The 16,342-nt window shown below is 45.2% G+C and overlaps 1 protein-coding gene across 1 annotated transcript; it reads left to right on the top strand.

The window, feature by feature from the left end:
- The first annotated feature begins 1,677 nt into the window (after nt 1–1,677).
- Nucleotides 1,678–15,636, top strand: Dynlt2b (dynein light chain Tctex-type 2B). The gene is made up of 5 exons (XM_059277262.1): nt 1,678–1,902; nt 4,256–4,389; nt 8,218–8,287; nt 9,995–10,058; nt 15,487–15,636. The coding sequence occupies exons 1-5, from the start codon at nt 1,781–1,783 to the stop codon at nt 15,532–15,534; spliced, it is 438 nt and encodes a 145-aa protein (XP_059133245.1). The 5' UTR covers nt 1,678–1,780; the 3' UTR covers nt 15,535–15,636.
- The last annotated feature ends 706 nt before the right edge of the window (nt 15,637–16,342 follow it).

Here is a 16,342-nt window from a genome sequence, read left to right as displayed (position 1 = left end):
CTTCCTCCCCTTCCCTAAATCCCCTCCATCTCATGGGCTTCCCTGCCCCAGCTACTCCTTCTCCTTATAATCCTGCTATTCCTGCTGCTGTCTCTTTCCGCTCCTGCTTCTCCCACCACATTTCTCTACCCCTGTCCCCTGATGATCTTCCCTCTCTCGGGTAGCCTTGTCATGCCCAGTCTGCTGACCGTCTTCTTTCTCTCTCTGCTCTAGACTCTTTCAGATGTCTCTGGCTGTTCTCTTCTATCTACAGTAGAAACCTTAACCGTATCATGGAGCAGCCGTGGCATCAGTTTACACAATCAATGGCATTTGGGTATACTTTCTGCTTCATTTTGCTTTGTTTGGGGTATATCTTATCAACCTACACTCCCTCTCTAGAACAGGCTGGCCACAAACTCCTAGATCCGCCTGCCTCTGCCTCCAGAATGCTGAAACTAAAGGCATGTACCACCACACTTGGCTTTTTTTTTTTTTTTTTTATTAAGAGAAAGGGAGCTACACAGAGAAACCCTGTCTCGAAAAACCAAAAAAAAAAAAAAAAAAAAAAAAAAAGAGAAAGGGCCTTGAATTGAGGGTGAGGTGGGAAGTGTATTCAAGGGAGACAGTAAAGAAATTGCCAACATGATGTGATTAAGGTCTTTATTATAGATATGAGAGAACAGCCAGAGGCATTTGAAAGAGTCCAGAGCAGAGAGAAAGATGTGGACTGAACATGGCCAGGAGACTGGATGTGGCCAGAACTATCTGTGAGGGAGCCTGGTGGCCAGGATACACTTTGATAAGCTGATAAGAGCCTGGGAAGACATGTCCTTTCTGCCAGAGGTAAGGGAACCGGTTTCACAAGTTCCTGAGGAATGCTGGCTTTTATCTCACAGCCAGAATTCCTATAGTCCAGCTTGAGCTCGTTTCTGGATATTTGGGCTGCCCTTTGGAGTTTAGAGAATTAGAGTTTCCTTCAGATCTGACAGGGAGGTGGGCAGGACCTAGCGGGAAAAAGCATGATAAGAATATAGTGTATAAAAAATTCAATTAAAAGCCGGGCGGTGGTGGCGCACGCCTTTAATCCCAGCACTCGGGAGGCAGAGCCAGGTGGATCTCTGTGAGTTCGAGGCCAGCCTGGGCTACCAAGTGAGTTCCAGGAAAGGCGCAAAGCTACACAGAGAAACCCTGTCTCGAAAAACCAAAAACCAAAAACCAAAACAAAACAAAACAAAAAAAAAATTCAATTAAAATAAAAAAACTTGCCTTAAAAAATAAAACAAAAATTTTATATATATTTAAGTCTCCTTCTTTTAATTTACAAATTGTCCAAAACCAGAAGGGACAGTGTGCATGGATGTGACTCGGTAGAGTTCTAGCTCCAGAATAAAACTTGGCACAGTGTTGCATGCCCGTTATCGCAAACCGGGGGAAGTCCAGGTCGGAGTTCAGGGGCACCTTCGGCTCCTAGTGAATTCGAGGCCACTCTGAGCTACATGCACCCTGTCTCAAAAAAAAAAAAAAAAAAAAAAAAAAAAAAAAAAAAAAAAAAAACCAGGAACAGAGGAAACAAAAGGAAGTTGGGCTGGGTTTCGTCCAGCGGCTTGCTGGCTGCAAGAGGGTGGTAGATGCCCTAACTACTCTTAGACTCAACCAGTGCGCAGGCGCAGAGAGGGGGCTGGGCTACGGCGTGTCACGTGAGCGACCCGTTGCTCTGGAGACGCGCTTCGGGACCTGGGGGCCCGCAGCAACCGCCCGGGCCTAGCTCGAGAGATCCTCTGGATTCAGACGCCCGATTATGGCCGCGTCCACACGCGGCCCGTCCTTATCGGTCGGCGGCGCCGAGGGCTTGTTCGATGCCGACAGGAACTCGGGGGAGCCCGAGAACACCTATATTCTGAGGCCCATTTTTCAGCAAAGGCGCGTAGCGGACGGGGCACGGCGGGCGACGTTGGTCAGGAGTCGGGCTCCGGCTATCGGGCGTCGCCTAGGAGACGCGGAGAGGGGGCGGGGCTGGGCGGGCTTTGGCATTCCGACGTGGCGAGCGCTGCTGTGGATTGGCAGGTCTTCCGGGGAGCCCTAGATTAGCGCGTAGGAGAGGTTGACCTCTCGGGGGCGTTAGTGGGTGCGCACCGGGGACAGGAAAAGTAGAGGCTGGAAGCAATCAACTTGGAGGGGGTACTCCGAGAGTTACCGCGTGCTCACCTGTACCGGGATACGTTTACTTCTGGCGCGCGTCTTGTGCAGAGTCTATACAGAGCCCCTCCCATATAGCATCGACCGCCACCCCAATTGGTGGCTAGAAGAGGGCGGTCAGTTAAGCCTGTAGGATCCATCACTAACTTCATCTCACAAAAGAAAAAGGGTTGTGTGTAGGGTGCACTCATGCTACTGTGCACTTGTGGTCAGAGGGCAACTTGTGGGAATTGGTTCTGTTCTGTTCTTCCATGATGTGCGTCCTGAGATTAAATTTAGGTCGTCAGGCTTGGCTGCAAGGGCCTTTACCAGCTACGCCATGTCACTGGGCCCGAGAGGATTTTTTTTTTTTTAATTCTCGGAGGGGTTGTAGATTGGTGGAGTACTGTAGAGATAGTTCTGTCTGTCATGTGCTTGCTCTGAAAGCATAAAGTCCTGAGCTCAATTCCTGCACCCGGGGTTGGGGATTTAGCTCAGTGGTAGAGCGCTTGCCTAGCAAGCGCGTGAGGTCCTGGGTTCGGTCGTCAGCTCTGGAAAAAAAAAAAAAAAAAAAAAAAAGACAAAATAACAATTCCTGCACCCGTTAAAGAGCATTGCATCTTGTGATCCCAGTGGTGGAAATTTGATCTCAGTATTGGAGAAACGGACTCTGGAACTCCCTGGCCATCCCAGCCTTACCTGTAAGTCCTAGTGAGAGACCCTGCCTCAGAAACCAAGGTGAAGGGCTGGAGATACGTCTCAGTGGTTTAGAGCACTGGCTACTCCAGAGGGCTGGGACTGGGGTTCAGTTCCCAGCACCCACATGGCAGCTTTCAACCACCTGTAACTATGGTTCCAGAAGATCAGATGCTATCTTCTGGCCTCTACAGACATACATGCAAACAAAACACCATAAACATAAAATATAAGTAAATCTTTTTTTTTTTTTTAAAAGAAAAGGTAGAGCTAGTCTTACTATATGTGATAGCAACTTCATGCAGCAGTTTCCCATGGATATATATAAAACTGTATGTTCAGTTACCTCAGGAAATGTTCTAAATGTATAGAATGGCACTGAGCTGTGTTTCTCTTGTGAACAGTGCATAATGGGGTTAGCAACATATGTACCAACGATCCTGTGAGTTCATGAGACTTGTTTGAAGAGAGGCTTAGTGTTTTATGAAAGATGGAAAGAGCATAAGCAGGGGCTGGCAAACGATTAACAGTGTTTGCCGCTCCTTCACAGTGCCAGGTTTGGTTCCCAGCACCCACGTGACAGCACACTACTGTTCGTAACTCCAAGGGCACCAAGCGTTACATGTGGTGCACATCCAACCATCCACACAGGCCTAAAAATGAATAAAATCATAAAAACAAGAGCGAGAAAAAGCTTAAGCAGGCCAGTGAGATGGCTCAGCTGGTAAAGGCACTTGACTTCAAACGGATGGCCTGAGTTTAGTCCTGGAGACCTAGGTAGTGAAAGGAAAGAGCCGATTCCCACACACAGGCCATGACACAGAATAAATGTGAGACAGGAAGAAGGGCTTAAGGAAAGCGGTAGCCGGGCGGTGGTGGCGCACGCCTTTAATCCCAGCACTCAGAGCCAGGTGGATCTCTGTGAGTTCGAGGCCAGCCTGGGCTACCAAGTGAGTTCCAGGAAAGGCGCAAAGCTACACAGAGAAACCCTGTCTCGAGAAAAAAAAAAAAAAAAAAGAATGCAGTAAATGACAGTGTTGGGCGGGGGCTGTGCTAGGGACTGAAAACGGAGCCACAGGCATGCGAGGCAAGTCTGTTACCACCCAGCTGCACCCCAGACCTAGATAGAGTAGTTCATTTATTTATTTATGTTTTGGTTTTCAAGACAGGGCTTCCCTGTGTAACCCTGGCTGTCCTGGAACTCACTCTGTAGACCAGGCTGGCCTCGAACTCAGAGATCCGCCTGCCTCTGCCTCCTGAGTGCTGGGATTAAAGGTGTGTGCCACCAACACCACCCAGCTACATACAGTATTTTAAGGTTACTGATGACAAAAAGGCTGACTGTGAAGGCACGTTGGGGTTCTGAGCTGACATTTAGATATTCTCAAATTGTTTGACTTAGGTTTAGACCCTCTGTGGTTAAAGACTGCATCCATGCCGTGCTCAAGGAGGAACTGGCAAGTGCTGAATATTCTCCAGATGAAATGCCTCATCTCACAAAACATCTATCAGAACTCATTAAAGATAAACTAAAAGGTAACATGGGCTTTAGCTGGAAATGATGTTCCCTTCAAACACCCAGTTCTACTCATTTCTCTCCCCCCCCCCCTTTTTTTTTTTTGAGACAGAGTTTCCCTGGCTGTCCTGGAAGTCACTCTGTAGACCAGGCTGGCCTTGAACTCAGAGATCTGCCTCCTGAATGCTGGGATTAAAGGCATGGGCCACCACTGCCCATCTGGCACCCTGCCCCATCTTTGAACCCAGGACATGAATTATGCATTCTATTAACGACAAAATTTTCTTCAGTGTCTATAATTCTATAATTATTTGGTGACTTTTACTCAGGTGGGATTTTGCAGACTGTAGGAAAGAGGAAAGATTTGAACGAAAGCATCATAGGGAACCAATGCCCAAGAAACCCAGATAATCAGAAAGGCCTCCGTTCTCTTGTAATTACTGCTTGTTTTTCCCCACCAGCCTGCAGACTGTTTAGTCTGGTGTTCAGTGCCTCCCAGGCTGTCCCAGGCCCACTATAGATTGTCAGTCTGGCATTGAGTACCCTCCTGGGCTGTCCTATGCCTCCCAGGCTGTCCCAGGCCCACTATAGATTGTCAGTCTGGCATTGAGTACCCTCCCAGGCTGTCACAGGCCCACTTCTTGCTGAATCCTTAACTGCTTTTCTTTTCTTTCTTTCTTTCTTTCTTTCTTTCTTTCTTTATTTATTTATTTATTTATTTTTTTGGTTTTTCCAGACAGGGTTTCTCTGTGTAGTTTTGGTACCTGTCCTGGAGCTCACTTGGTAGCCCAGGCTGGCCTTGAACTCACAGAGATCTGCCTGGCTCTGCCTCCCGAGTGCTGAGATTAAAGGTATGTGCCACCACCACCCGGCTGCTTAGCTGCTTTTCTTATTCAGCCAAACATATGCATGATATAATTTGTCCTTTTGTCTCTTGCTAACAAATACCTTTTGAGACAGGGTCTCACTGTGTAGCTCTGCTGGCCTGGAACTCACTCTGTAGACCAGGCTGGCCTGGCATTCATAGAGATTCACCTGCCTCTGTCACATGAGTGCTGGGAGTAAAGGGATGTGCCATCATGCCATATTTTTAATGTTACAGCATCAGAAAGTGACTTCCTTCTATCTGTGCCATCCCGTCTTGTACTGTTGGGGTGGAGCTCGAGGCCTCCTGCGTGCCGGCAAGAGTTGTACTGTCGAGTCACAGTCACAAGCCCAGCGCTCACCTCCTTTTTTCTTTCCCTGTCTTTTCATTTTATTTGGTAAAAATGTCACCATTTTTATTCCATTGAGGCCACTCTGTAAGAGTGGAGGATTTGTTCTGAAAACAGTATTCCATTTTCATCCAGTACATGAAAACGGCAGCTGGGCGGTGGTGGCGCACGCCTTTAATCCCAGCACTCGGGAGGCAGAGCCAGGCGGATCTCTGTGAGTTCGAGGCCAGCCTGGGCTACAGAATGAGTTCCAGGAGAGGCACAAAGCTACACAGAGAAACCCTGTCTCGAAAAAAAAACAAAACAAAACAAAACAAACAAACAAAAAAAAAAACCAAAAAAAAAAAACAAAACCTGCATTTCTTCTGGAGTGTATACACTCAATGGAAAACAAGAGGCATTATTAGCAACAGCAGGTTAAGAAAGTACACGTGTCGTAGAAATAAACACTGGGGTACAGTGTTGATAACACAGTTAATATTAATTGACATTTCTTTTAAGGGACTCAATTCACCACCAAAGAAAGTACTTTAGGCACACATTTATAATATCTGTGCTGCTGTATCACAGAAATAGTCATGCTTAGCCAGCTGAAATGAACCAGTGCTCCAGTGCCTCAGAGTCAAGGTCAACTATAAATAACACCAAGAACGAAATTCACCAGTTGGGAATACTTTGAAGGCATTCAATTAGCTTACCCTTTGCAGTATTCTCTTTTGTTTGTTTTTTAAGACAGGGTTTCTCTGTGTAGCCCTGGCTGTTCTGGAACTCAATCTGTAGCCCAGGCTGGCCTCGAACTCAGAGGTCTGCCTGCCTCTGCCTGGCTAGTCAACAGTTCTTAGTGTCACCTACTCAAGCTGTTACTTCCCATTCATGCTAAATATCTGTAAGTTTATTTTTTCTTTATTTCTTTATTTCTTTATTTTATTCCAAGATAGGTCTTCCTCTGCCCAGTCTGGCTTCAAACACTGGGTGATCCTCCTGCCTCATACTCTTGAGTGCATTTTTATGTATTTACCTGCAGCTTCTCGAAGTTCTTCTCTTACTATAGTAGAATATTTTGGGCTGGAAAAATGGCACAGTGATCGAGAGCACTTGCTGCTTTTGCAGAGGACCTGGGTTCGGATCCCAGCACTCACATGGTAGTTCATGACTCTAGTTTCAGTGGATCCAGTGCTCTCTTCTGGCCTCCATGGGCACTAGGCATGTACATGCTACATATATATATATACACACACACACACACACACACACACTTGCAGGCAAGACACCCATCATCTACATAAAAATAAATCTTTAAAAAAGCCTTTTTTTTCTCCTTCAGAATGATGACGTCAGGGCTAAGCATTGAGTGTCCCTCTTACGTTTCTGTGCCGTTAGGGATTCAGAGAGAAGGGGGAATCTCAGTGAGGGTGCAGTGTTCTTAAAACAGTAATTTGGAGAGCGGGGTGGTGGTGCCCACCTGTAGGTACAGCACTCAGGAGGCTGAAGCAGGAAGGTTAATAAGTGTGAGATCAGCAAGGGCTGCACTGAGTTCATGGCTCTACCAAACCAAACAACGACCACAACAAACACAACAACAACCTGGGCTCTTTTCTAAGAATTTTGTTGACGCTGCCCCTGGACGGTATCTGTAGTCCTCAGGTCGCTTGTCCAGTTTACTGTGCTGTCATGAATCCTGATCTTGAAATCCTCTTCCTGCAGCCTCCTGAGTGCTGGGTTACACGTGCAGTTCTTTCCTTTCTCCTCCTCCCTTTTCTTCCTCTCCACCTTAACGCATAGCTTCGTCTCCTGAAGATCCCATTCTCACCAGCTACCTAGTTTTATTTTTTAATTTCTATGCATGTGTGCCTGTGGAACGGGGCATCAGATTCCCTGCAGTTGAAGATAGAGGTGATTGAGAGGTCGTTGTGAGCTGCTGCTGTGAGTGCCGAGAATCAAACTCTGGTCCTCTGCATGAGCAGCAAGCACTCTGCACCTCTGAGCCATCTCTCCAGCCCCATTCTCAATTGTGTTTTTTATTCCCTCTCCATAGAATGAAGACTCTCTTTACCTGGCAAATTCTTACTATTTAGCACATTTTCTGTGAAGTTTTTTCTGATCTTGCCCCCCCCACTCTGCTCCCCCCAACACAGTGAAGAACTCCCAGTACTGATACACCTTGTACATGCCCCTCCTGAAATAAATGTTATTTTTTGTCTACCTTTGAGTTCTGTTATGAGCTCTCTGGTCCCCAAGGCAAGAAGAATGTTTTCTTATTTTTATAACTTGAAGGGTAATCTCAGAAAGGGGCCAAGGTTCGCTAAAGACCCTAATGTACCAGCACTAGGTTAGGAGCTTTGTGTGTTATTATACCAAACCTCAGCTCACCTTACAACAGACTAACAGCTGAGAGCACCCCCTTTAACAGACTGGAGACATTTAAAGGGAAAGTTAGGCGCTGTGGGCTTACTGCATGGTAACTTTATAGCTAGGGTTTATCTCTAGGTCTTGGACCTCTGATCTCACTATCGTACTCCGTGAGTACCCATGGACTGAGTGCTTACGTCTATTCTGGAAGAATCTGTGTTCAGTAGGTCATTTTACTACGTACTTGAATAGAGATAACCTCCTTTTCTTTTCTTTCCTTTCTAGAACTGGGATATGACCGGTATAAAATGGTGGTTCAAGTAGTGATTGGAGAACAGAGGGGTGAAGGAGTATTGTGAGTAGATGGATTTTCCTGTCATATCTCTGTTCCTTGGGAGTTATCCATTGTGTGGATAGATAATTCAGTAAGCCTTTGTCTTTGCAAGAAGGAGAAGGACGGTTTAACAGATGCAGCTGTGAACTGAAGAGCTTCTGGTAACTGAGTGCTAAGGCTGACAGTCTGGGTGGGTTCCAAGGCTGAAGTCCTCAGAGTCACCTCTTAGTCATGACACTCCTGTTGCATGCTCTGGACTGGGATGTGCTTGCGTGCCAGCATCACTTAGCAGCCCTCTGTCCGCAGGGCCTGACTCTCACATCCTGACAACCCACATTATTTGGTTTGCAGTCTGTGGGGTGGGGATGTTGGACTTAAGGCCTTACACATAGGAAGTAAGGGATCTACCACCTCACTATAGTCTCCGCCCCCACAAATCTAGAAGCGTCTTCAGAACAGTGTTTTGTATTTGAAACTTAAGCTGATTTGGGTTGACTTTGTTAGATGTAGTCAGGCCAACCTCCAAACAGTACTGGGAGGCTGGAGAGCCAGCTCACCAGTTAAAGACACCTGCCATCCAGCCTGACGACCCAGGTTTGCCCTGTGGACTCAGCTTAGTGGAAGGAGAGGACCAGCTCTCAGGAGTTACCCTTTAACCTCCATTTTATGCCATGCTGCACCAGTTCCTTCTTCCATCCTTTCAAGACACTGTGTAGGGTCAAACACTCAGGAGGCAGAGCTAAGAGACTCTGTGAGTTTGAGGCCAGCCTGGTCTACATAGTGTCAGGACAGCCAGAACCATAGAGACACCCTGTCTTAAAAAAAGAAAGGAAGGAAGGAAGAAAAGAAAAAGAGAAAAATCATTATCTAAAATTTCATTATATGCCTAAGTACAGGAACTAAAGACTATTCTTCAATTTAGCTTTCTTAGTTATAAATACAGTGCCATGTACTTATAGCCCTATTGCCCCTAAGGGTATTTTCAAATTCTAGTTTTGTTTTGTTTTCTGAGACAGGGTCTCATTGTAGCCCAGACTGGCCTCAAGGTCATTTTGTGGCTGAGGGTGAGCTTGAACTCTAGATCTTCTGCCTCTGATTCCCAGGTGTTGGGATTACAGGCTTGCAAGACTGTACTTGGCTTTTGTTTGTTTTTGAATCAGGTCTTACTCTGTTGCTCTGGCCTTTCCAGTAGCAACCTTCCACAGCTTCCCAAATGTTGGTTTTACAGGTTTAAGCCTCCTAATGCTGGTCTAGTCAGAAAACTGAATTCTAGCTTGGAGTTGTCACTTTCTTGTACAGGTTTCTACAAATGACCAGGCTGGATGAAGTATTATGTTGGGTCCTTTGCAAGACCTCTTTTCCTATGATTCTGCAGGAATTGAGCCCACTGAAAGTCACCCACAAGTGTCCTAGCTGACGTCATCTATAATGGAGGGCCACTCCAAGTACCAGAGACTTAGAGAGGTTGACCCCTGTAGTTGTCAGGCAGCCAGTTGGGTGCTGAGGTGGCTAGAGCCCTGTCCGCCTCCCCTCTAGCTGCAAGCAGGCTCACCTGTGACTCCTGACCTTCCTTCTTGTCCAGCATACTTTGCTTTACAAACACAGTTCTCTCCATGTGCCAGGAGAGGGTTTGGAAGCGTGGGCTTGTGAGATTGTAGGGAGTGAACTTGCTTGTGGCAGATTCATGGTTCAGATGGGCACTGCTGACCATCTTCATTGGCATTTCAGCATGGCTGCTCGGTGTTTCTGGGATGCAGACACTGACAATTACACCCATGATGTCTTCATGAATGTAAGTCTTTGAGAAACTCCTTTCTCCTGTCTGGGGACATACGGTCACTGTCTATCAGCTTACTGCTAAAAGGGAGGATACTGTAGTATTTTTGAGACACACTCTTAGATTTGTGGATAAGGTACTTTTATTGAAACTTTTGTGTTTTTTTGAGACAGGGTTTCTCTGTGTAGCCCTGGCTATCCTGGAATTATAGACCAGGCTGGCCTTGCACTCAGGGATCCACCTGCCTCTGCCTCCCTAGTGCTGGGACCAAAGGTATACGGCATTGAGCCAGGCATGGTGGCGCAAACCTTTAATCCCAGCACTCTGGAGGCAGAGGCAGGCAGACCTCTGTGAGTTCGAGGCCAGCCTGGTTTAAAAAAAAAAAAAAGGTGTGTGCCACCACTGCCCAGCATCAGTGGTTTTATTTTAAATTTTACTATTTATTTGTGAAAAAAAATATAAGCAGAATTCATAGACACATCTACTTAAAGCAGGAATATGATAAAGTGGCTTCTAATAGCATAGTTGTGTGCATGCCACATGGTGGTGGCACAAACTTTTAATCCCAGCACTCAGGAGGCAGAGAGAAACAGGTGGATCTCTGAGTTTGAGGCCAGCCTGGTCTACAGAGAAAGTTCCAGGACAACCAGAGCCATACAGAGAAACCCTGTCTCAAAAACAAAACAAACAAACAAACAAAAACCAAAAACAAAACCCAAAACCAAAACCACCATATTGGCTACTTATTTTATTTATTGCTGAGACCAAATCCTGACAGAGAGCAACTTAATGAGGAAAGGTTGAGCCTGGCTTCCAGTTCAGGCAGTAGAGTCCACTGTTGTGAGGGAGGCCTGGCAGCAGGGCCTGGCAGCCGCAGGGGTAGTTAGGGACTGCGGCAGGAGGACTTGCCCATGTTCAGGGCAGGCCTTTGCTCCTCAGTTAACCCTCTCTAGAAATGCTCCCACAGACTTTGCCAGCAGTGTATCTGAGGTGACTCTACACTTAGTCAAGCTGATAGTGAAGACTGGCCGTCCTAACCTCCTGTCTTAGTCAGGGTTTCCATTGCTGTGAAGAGATTACGACCTGGGGAACTCTTACAAAGGAAACAACAAGTTAGCGGTTCAGCCCATTATCATCACGGTGGGGAGCAATGGCAGCATACAGGCAAGCCGTGGTGCTGGAGCTCAGAGTCCGACATCTTGCAGGCAACAGGAAGTTGGCTCTGCCACACTGAGCAAAAGAGACCTCAGAGCCTGCCTCCACAGTGACACACTTCCTCCAACAAGGCCACAACTCACTATGTGGGCCATTTTCTTTCAAACCACACCCCTCCATAAATCACTGTGTTCCAAAAACCCAGTCCTGATAATCGTTATGAGGGTAATAATTATCTTAGGTTAAAACTATCTGTTCATTTGAACATATCACACTTCACTGAGCTACAAGAGAATTTGGATGAAGATTCTATAAGCAAAGATGACTTTCTTTTGATAATAAAATTAGCTACTTTATCTTAAAACCACTTCTCAAAACTAAAGAGAAAAAAAGGAGCTGTAAAGAAAGAAGTAACTGGAAAACCAGAGCTCCTTCTGCCTGGCTGCTCACAGGTGCCGGAACAGAAACAGGAATTGAATCTCTGCTTTTTCAGAGAGCTGGCAATCTGAGATGATAGCAGATCGGCATCCTCTAAAGTGTGTCTTGCATCTCCTCTTCAGGAGCAGATGATACAGGGAGAAACAGGACTGGGTAGGAGACAAAGACAGTCAATCGTTTTGGAGCTCACTCTTACCCTTCTCATTAGGTGCTCAGCCATGTTTTGGAGACCCGTGATGCCTATGTCTCCCATTAACATACCTTACATGCTTACTTCATTCAGTTGACATATGGGCTCAGGAACTTCAAATACTGAGTAAAAGTAGTTTCTGTTGATAACAACCTTATACTCCTCTAGGGGATAGAGACATGGCTCAGCAGTTAAGAGCATTGGCTGCTTTTCTAAAGGACCCAGGTTCAATCCCTAGTCCTCACACAGTGGCTCCAGACTTTTTGTAACACTAGTCCCAGGGGATCCATCACCTTCTTCTGGCTTCAGCGGGCACTGCATGCATGTTGTGCAGAGACATGAATTCAGGCAAAACACCCAAACACATAAATAATAGGTTTTTTTTTTTTTTTTTTTTTAAAGAACAACTAGGGTTGGGGATTTAGCTCAGTGGTAGAGTGCTCACCTAGCAAGCTCAAGGCCCTGGCTTCGGTCCTCAGCTGGGGCGGGGGGGAACGGGATGGACACACAACAACTAACTGGGCATTGTAGTGGCCACTTTTAATCCCAGCACTCAGAAGGCAGATGCAGGCAGATCAAGGCCAGCCTGGTCTATAATCTAGTTCCAGTACAGCCTGGAATACATAGACTCTGTCTCCAAAAACAAACAAACAAAAACAATGAATGGTTTATTGTGCTCACACATACATGCAGATCCCCTTCTACAATATGAAATGCAAATGTGTTTTATAATACAGAATATGAAAGTACCCCATCTATCCTTTCTTTCCCCTATCACTTTCGCTGAACTGGACATAATGGTGTATGTCAATGTTCCCAGCACCTGGGGGTGGGGAGGCTGTATAGACAGAAGGATCGGGAGTTCAAAGTCATCCTTAGCTAGCCTGGGCTACATGAGAACCATTTCAAAAATAAAAAAAAAAAATTATTCAGCAAACATACATACACACAAGACACCCAAAACAAACAAGCACAAAAAGGTTTCATTTAAACAGCGGTAAGTTATTGGTACGGGTGTTCCAGGTAACTTACTGATACTTGCTTCCAGAAATCACCCCATACTAAAGTACTCTCAGGTTGTTATTAGTAGAGTCGTAGTTAGCAGAGCAGAACAGAAATCGAACTGTGTAAACAAGGAAGGGGTTCATTTCCAGCTGCGTCACTTTGATTGACTTGAAGGAAATCACTGGATTATTCTGAGATTGCATCATGAATATTAGAAAGTAGGCCTTCCAGAGATGAGTGTGGCTTCCTAATACTGAGGGAACTTCTTTAAAAGTATAGATGCCAGGGCCTTTTGCAAGTAGATTCTGATCAATAAGCTGAAGTTTGGATCAGTGATTCTCAGTCTGTAGACGGTTTCCCACATGCTCCTGCTAGTTGCCAGGATTTACAAAAGTGTCATTCTAAAGTGGATGTGGTGGAACATGCCTCTGATCTTAGCACTTGGGAATTGGAGACAGGAGGGTAAGAAGTCCAAGGCTATGACTACATACGACCTATCTGAAAACCCTCCAAAACCACCCCTGTAAAACCCCACAAACAAAACCAAAGTGTCACTCTGTGAATAAATGCAAATAAAAAAAACCGAACAAGTCTTCCACCGCAGATATGTTGTTGTTAGAACACACACACCCAGCCACGGAACTGGAGGCTGCCCACCAAAGGATTGGCTTCGGGCTGATAATTAGGTACTTGAGTTCAGCTTGTTTTTCTCACTGCTACCGGGCTGGAGTAAGTTTGTATGACAGCCATTAGTTGCTAAGTCAGCTAGAACTCCTGTAGTAAGTTCTTTAAAATATTAACAAGTTTAACTGGGCTCTGCAAAGCACTTGTGATTTGTAAGCTAAAAGATGAACAAGTAAAGCTGGGCGGCCTGGTGATGCAGGCCTCTAGTTCCAGGCACTCAAGAGGCTGAAGCAAGAGGATCTCCAGTTGGAGATCACTTAGCAAAGAATGAATTCAAGACTAGCCTGTTCAATTTAGTGAGGATCCTATTGCAAAGTAAAAAGTTCAAAGAGCAGGGGTTGGGGATTTAGCTCAGTGGTAGAGCGCTTGCCTAGCAAGCGCAAGGTCCTGGGTTTGATCCTCAGCTCCAAAAAAAAAAAGTTCAAAGAGCTTGCCTAGCCTGTGGGAAGCTGTCTTCTCTATCCAGAGTGGATGCTAATATCCTGTTACTGTCCATATTATGATACCATTACATAGTATTCTATAGTCCTTGCTCTGGGTAATGAATATGCATTACCTAAAGTTTCATTCACATTAATTTAAAAATCTGATTCTTTATCTATCTTCCGTTATTTTACCTCATTGTCTGTCTTTAAAATTATTTTAAAATATATATTTATAAGTATATACAAATATATATGTGTGTGTGTTGTGGGTATGTTCATGTGAGGTGCCCCCAGAGGTCAGAAGAGAGTATCAGATTGATCCCCTGTGAGCCACCTGATGTGGGTGCAGGAAACCGTTTAGGTCTTCTGCAAGAGCGGTAAGAGTTCTTCACCACTGAGCCATTTCTCCAGCCTGGTTTTTGTTGTTGTTGTTTGTTTGTTTGTGGTTTTTTTTTTTTTTTTTTTTTTGGTTTTTCGAGACAGGGTTTCTCTGTGTAGTTTTTTTGGTGCCTGTCCTGGATCTCACTCTGTAGCCCAGGCTGGCCTCGAACTCACAGAGATCCGCCTGGCTCTGCCTCCCGAGTGCTGGGATTAAAGGCGTGCGCCACCACCGCCCGGCTTGTTTTTGTTTTTGAGACAAGGTTTTTCTGTGTACCTTTGGAGCCTTTCCTGGAACTCACTCTGTAGCCCAGGCTGGCCTCGAACTCACAGAGATCAGCCCGGCTCTGCCGCCAGAGTGCTGGGATTAAAGGCGCACACGACCACTGCCCGGCTGGTTTTTTATTTTTTTAAGACAAGAGTCTCACTATATAACCCTGGCTGTCCTGGAACTTTCTATGTAGACCAAGCTGGCCTCGAGCTCAGATCCTGCCTCTGTATACTGAGAGCTGGCATTAAAGCCATACACCATCACACCATATAATTAATTATACATATATAATTAATTATGTAATTATCTATATATAATTAATTATATAATTAACTATATATATGTAATTACAGAGGCTGACCTCCCACTCTCTGTCCTCCTTCCTCAACCTCAAATATTAGATTAGTGCATGTTAATTATACATAATGGATTTCACTGGCATTTCCATACATGCAAATAGACTGCTTCAATTAATCCATTCTTCCAACTCCCCTCTTACCCTACTTACCTTTTAGCAAGCAGTCTTGTAGGTGTCCTCAGGAAAACAACTTTATAGCTGCTCCTTGGAAACATTGTTTTTAAAGGAAGAAATCTTCATAATTGAAAGTTGACAAGAAGGCGGGTATGGAGGGTCACACCTGTCATCCCTACACTTGGAAGGCTGAGGCAGAAAGATCATTTCAAGTTTGATTGTCTATGTTGAAGTCTTTTGGGTTACGTATCAAGATTTTCCAAAAATTCAAGAAAAAGTTAAAAAGAAAATTAACAAAGGTCTAGTATATTTATGCTAGTATATAACACTAGTATAGTGTTAATTTCAATTGCCTGTGTTGGCCTACTTTCTCATTAGCACTAACATCCTGGATTTCTGTTTTCTGTCTTTTTTATGTTTTCTAGGACAGCTTATTCTGTGTTGTAGCAGCGTTTGGTTGTTTCTACTATTGAATCTTTGGAAGGAGTGACTGTGACTACGAAGACACCTTAACTTTTCCATGTTGTTAAATATTCTGACCAAATAAAAATAAGATGGCACTTTGGCACCTAAAATCTGTTGTTTAGGTTTTATATATTTAATGGTTTGACTTTATTATGCTATCTGAGCTCTTACTACATTTGTTTAGTGTCAGGGTCTGAGAAGTTTCAAGTTGTATATAAAGTAGAACCCCTTAAAATTTGGAGACTTCTGTGTTGGCTACAATCTATACTATTTTTGTGATGACCATCTTCCCCAGAGAGGCCCTTGGTGTCTCCTCCAGCTAGCTGTCTTTATTTGGGCCCTTTTATATGCTGTGTCCAAATACCTACTTGAACTTAAAGGGGTGTGTGTGTCAGAGTTTAATCATTTTTCTCCTTGGAAGCACCTCAGCAGATGCACATGTTTGCCCAGGCTCTTTCTTCTTGGTTATCTTCCAGTGAAAAGTGTTCAGGTCCCAGCACCCATAAAGGTGCTCAAAGGCCTGTAACTCCAGCTCCACGATATCTGTGGCCCCGTTTATGGCCTCTGTGAACCCGCACAAATCTTACAAGAGGAAAAGAAACCTCTACAAAGCAAAATCCTTCCCCGAGTTCACCGTAGGAAGTTCCTTCTCTTGACTGCACACCCTGATTGATGCACGCATTTTCCCACCCGTGCCCTCGTCTCTACTGCTGCTCAACTACTTTCTCAGTCAGTTCGGAGGGATCACTTTCTGGTGGGCCAACCTTGGTCAAAAGAACCGGAAGATGCTCAGACCCGAGCATCCCCCGGACACGG

Source organism: Peromyscus eremicus, chromosome 12 (assembly GCF_949786415.1).
Source record: "Peromyscus eremicus chromosome 12, PerEre_H2_v1, whole genome shotgun sequence".
Classification (NCBI taxonomy): Eukaryota; Metazoa; Chordata; class Mammalia; order Rodentia; family Cricetidae; genus Peromyscus; species Peromyscus eremicus.
This window is presented reverse-complemented; position numbering and strand designations above follow the sequence as displayed.

What these genes read in the sequence shown, in the direction of transcription:
- Dynlt2b (XM_059277262.1), top strand. Translation starts at nt 1,781, where the DNA reads ATGGCCGCGTCCACACGCGGCCCGTCCTTATCGGTCGGCGGCGCCGAG. An exon ending in AGGCCCATTTTTCAGCAAAG is followed by an intron (nt 1,903 to 4,255) that starts GCGCGTAGCGGA and finishes TGTTTGACTTAG; the next exon opens with GTTTAGACCCTCTGTGGTTA. An exon ending in CCCATGATGTCTTCATGAAT is followed by an intron (nt 10,059 to 15,486) that starts GTAAGTCTTTGA and finishes TATGTTTTCTAG; the next exon opens with GACAGCTTATTCTGTGTTGT.